Genomic DNA, 3,774 nt, shown 5'->3' on the forward strand with positions numbered 1-3,774 from the left:
AGGCCTCCTACATTGAAAGAAAATTATAATCAAGTCTATAAAAAAATTTATACGACAAAAGTTTGTGATGAGTTGGATAGATTATTATTTTTACCATATAAAATCAAATAGAAATCAAATCAGTTGATTTATATGAAAGTTAATATTTTTTTTTTCAAATATTAGGTTGTTTCAAGGATCAATATTATCAGTAAAAGAGAGTGTAGAATTTAATATCTCAACTACGAAATCATTATTTTTAGCTAATATCAGCCAATTTTTTTTAAAATATCATGTTATCCTAAATTTTAAATCATAATTATTAAAATCAAAATTTTAAATGTTAAATTCTAAATTATAAATTCTAGATTTTAAACCATAAATTCTAATAGTAAAATTTAAAATATTCAAAAAATAAGAATTAAAAGAATAATTTTATTAAAAAACAAGAATTAATTAATGTTGATAAACTAAAAGTTTATTCTATATATTTATTTATTTATTTCTCCCAATAAAAAACACAAAAGCCTAATTGTTTTCTTAATTATAAAAAATTCATTAAACATGACGGTGCAATACATTAAATCAAGGACGTTGCTAGGTAGATAAAAGGGTTTGTTTGGGTGAGTTTCTAAAAAAAATCTTTTTTCGAGTTATCTCTTTTTAAAAGATCTTATAAAAAAAGTAAAAGTAATTTTATGTTTAGATATTTTATGCAAAGAGATCTTTTTATTTATCAATTATGTTTGGGTATAACAATATAAAAATACTTTTTTATTTATTTATTACATAAAAAAAATTTTAAGGAAAAAAGATCTTTTAAAAAATAATGTAAATGACAGCTTTTCAAAAAAGATATTTTTTATTTTTCTAGTACTTTTACTTTTACTACTAGAAATTTGCCAAACACACTAAAAAATAAAAAAAATATATTTTGTCATTAAAAAAAAGATCTTTTTTTCTCAAAATAATAACGTCCAAACAAACACAATGACTTTTGTGAATAATGTGCTCTAAAATTGGCCCAATAAAGTAAAAATACACTATAACTCCAAATTACCCACCTAAATCTTAATATTAGGATCACCATCCGCACATCTTGTAAATTGAACATCCGATGTATCCATTGTTCACATTATTTAGTATTTTTATTGTCTACTTATACTTTTCTTTAAATCAATTCTAGAGAAGTTTTTTTATATGAATCAGGCTAGGAAGTTAATGGAGGATTTGTACAATGTGTACAATAGGCTATTTATTTGGCCCAATATGAGTTAAAAAATGAACATTTAGAGTAAAATACTACTAATTTCTCAAACACAATACATCCATACTATCCAGAATAATCATCCAGATACCAGGGATAATAAACATCTAATATCCTACTGAATTGAACATCCCTAAACCCCATTGTACACATTATACAGATACTTCATTGACTCTCCATACTTCCTCTTTTGATATTCTTTATAAAAATTTAAGCATTATTCGTAATTCATGGGTTAACTTTGAAGATGAAGTTATATACATCCACCCAATTATAATAGCTAGGGTTAATATAATGTGGACATTGTCAAACCACAATTTGAAAAGGTTGATTATTGTACATGAAAAGTTAGATGTTTCAAAACAAAAACAGCTCTATAAAAATTGAATGAATATGATAAATGGCTTGTTAGATATATAATCTTGAATGCATGCAGGAACTTGGCGGGAAATGATCTTGATTCATTGAGCCTGAGAGAGCTTCAGAATTTAGAGCATCAGCTTGAAGCATCTTTAAAGCGTATCAGAGTAAAAAAGGTGAACATTAAAAAGAATGATTGATTTAACATTTTTAATAATGTCCATTGTCCAATTATTGACCTATGTGATTTATATATTATTTTTATGCAGAACAATACTATGAAAGAATCCATCTCGTTGCTGCATAAAAAGGTAATAATGTACAATTGGGTGGCCTATATGCCTAAAATAAATATATTCCTAACAAAAATTTATATTATATATATAAATTTTTGTGCTATATAATAAGTTTTTGTGTAATGTGAAAAAATTTTATATGCGTCAATAAAAAAAAAAACACAAAAAATAAAAGAGCGTGTACGTGTGTATATTGTGTGAATGATTTTTGTTGGGTTAAGTCAATTTAATGAAATTTAGTTACAAAAATATTTGTATGTGTAATATCATCAATATCTTAAGAACATTAATAAAAATATTACAAATAAAAGGTTTAAGTAAAAAAATTAATTTTTTAAACTTTCTATACATTGAAAAATAACAAAAAATATTTTACTTTGAGTCTTTTAACCAGTATTTTTAAAACATTTATTTATCTAAATCCTTAATATATGGTGAATTCTACTTTTTTCTTTCTAAAATAAAGGATAAATTACCCCTTGTGACATATACAGTGATTATTCATAAATTATTCTTCTATCAGAGTTCCAAGATTTAAGTTATCTTCTCTTTTCTTTTCAATTGACGCGATGTTTCTCTTAAAACTTGATAGTATTTTCATAATCCGCACCAAATACACCTCTTCTTTTCTAATTTTAAAACCATAATTCCTCTCAAATCCAATCACCATTTCCAATCAATTAGGTTAAAATTTTGAACTTGTTCATATGCTTTCAATCTCCTATTTCAACGAGCACATCTATTAATTTTTTAGCTCTCTCGTTCCTAAGATTTTCTTCCTAGTATTTTTCTTAAAATTCAGTCGGATCAACAATGATACTTCTCTTCAGATAACCAATCCTCATAGCCTTGTATAACTATATAACAAAAAAACAAACTAAAATATTAGTTAGTCATAAAAACAATGAGTCAATAATGACCATCTTAGGATTTTTATTATTTAAATAATGATTGAAAAATAATTTAAGAGTAATTAAAGATAAAAATAAAATAAAATAAAATATCTTGGTGTCTCTTTTCACACACTAATTACCATCATTTTTAACTAATATATGACAAATTTTTATCAGTTTTTTAGCTCTTTCGTTTTTAGAATTTTCTAGCGATAGTATTAGAGATAGTAATTAGATTTGACGATCTCATTCGAACTTTGGAACTCTGGTTGAAAGATAATCATTGTATATGTCACAATAGGTAATTTATTCTTTATTTTAGAGAGAACATAGTAAAGTTCACCTTAATATATATATATAGTGTCCCCCCTTCTCAAGATTGCATATATATCATGTGGCAGGCAAAGGCATTGCAGGAACGCAACAGCACGTTAACAAAAGAGGTACATAATATAAAAGTTAGAACTCAATCTTTAATTTCTATAGACAATGCAAGAAAGAAATGTAAAATTTGTGTTTTCTTATTATATTTATGGATAGATTAAAGATAAGAAGACAGTGGTGGTTGAAGATCCAGACTGCTGGGTAGAACAAACCCTAATGCAATCTCCCCAAATATCACTTCCTGCTTTAACACTCGGGTATTTATTCTCTTCTAACATGCTTTATGTATTTAGGGGGAAAAAAAAAAGACAAAACTTGTTTTGTTTAGTTTTTATTAATTATTATAATAATTAATAAAAATTAAATAAAGTAAATTTTGGTTATTTTTTATTAATTTTTTTGTTTATCAAACATTTCTATTTTTAGTCATTGTCCTTATTTTTTTTGGAATGAGTTTGAAACAATAAAAGAGACTACCATGACATGGTGGCGCAATTTGGATATAGATGCTTATATAATTAGATTTCGTTTGATAAAACTTTTTGAAAAGTTATTTATGTTTTTCAAGAGAACAGACTCTTTATTTTATATTTGA

At 24.9% G+C, this 3,774-nt stretch overlaps 1 protein-coding gene across 1 annotated transcript in view; it reads left to right on the forward strand.

Moving 5' to 3' along the window:
* The window catches only part of LOC107621794 (truncated transcription factor CAULIFLOWER A-like), a 10,977-nt gene that overhangs the window by 5,609 nt on the left and 1,594 nt on the right, over positions 1-3,774 (forward strand). Inside the window, exons 4-7 of the mRNA XM_016323792.2 lie at positions 1,683-1,782; positions 1,876-1,917; positions 3,197-3,238; positions 3,336-3,436. Of these exons, the coding sequence (XP_016179278.1) occupies positions 1,683-1,782; positions 1,876-1,917; positions 3,197-3,238; positions 3,336-3,436 (285 nt within the window). The remainder of the gene's footprint in view (positions 1-1,682; positions 1,783-1,875; positions 1,918-3,196; positions 3,239-3,335; positions 3,437-3,774) is intronic.

The sequence above is a fragment of the Arachis ipaensis genome, chromosome B10, assembly GCF_000816755.2.
Source record: "Arachis ipaensis cultivar K30076 chromosome B10, Araip1.1, whole genome shotgun sequence".
NCBI classification, from domain to species: domain Eukaryota; kingdom Viridiplantae; phylum Streptophyta; class Magnoliopsida; order Fabales; family Fabaceae; genus Arachis; species Arachis ipaensis.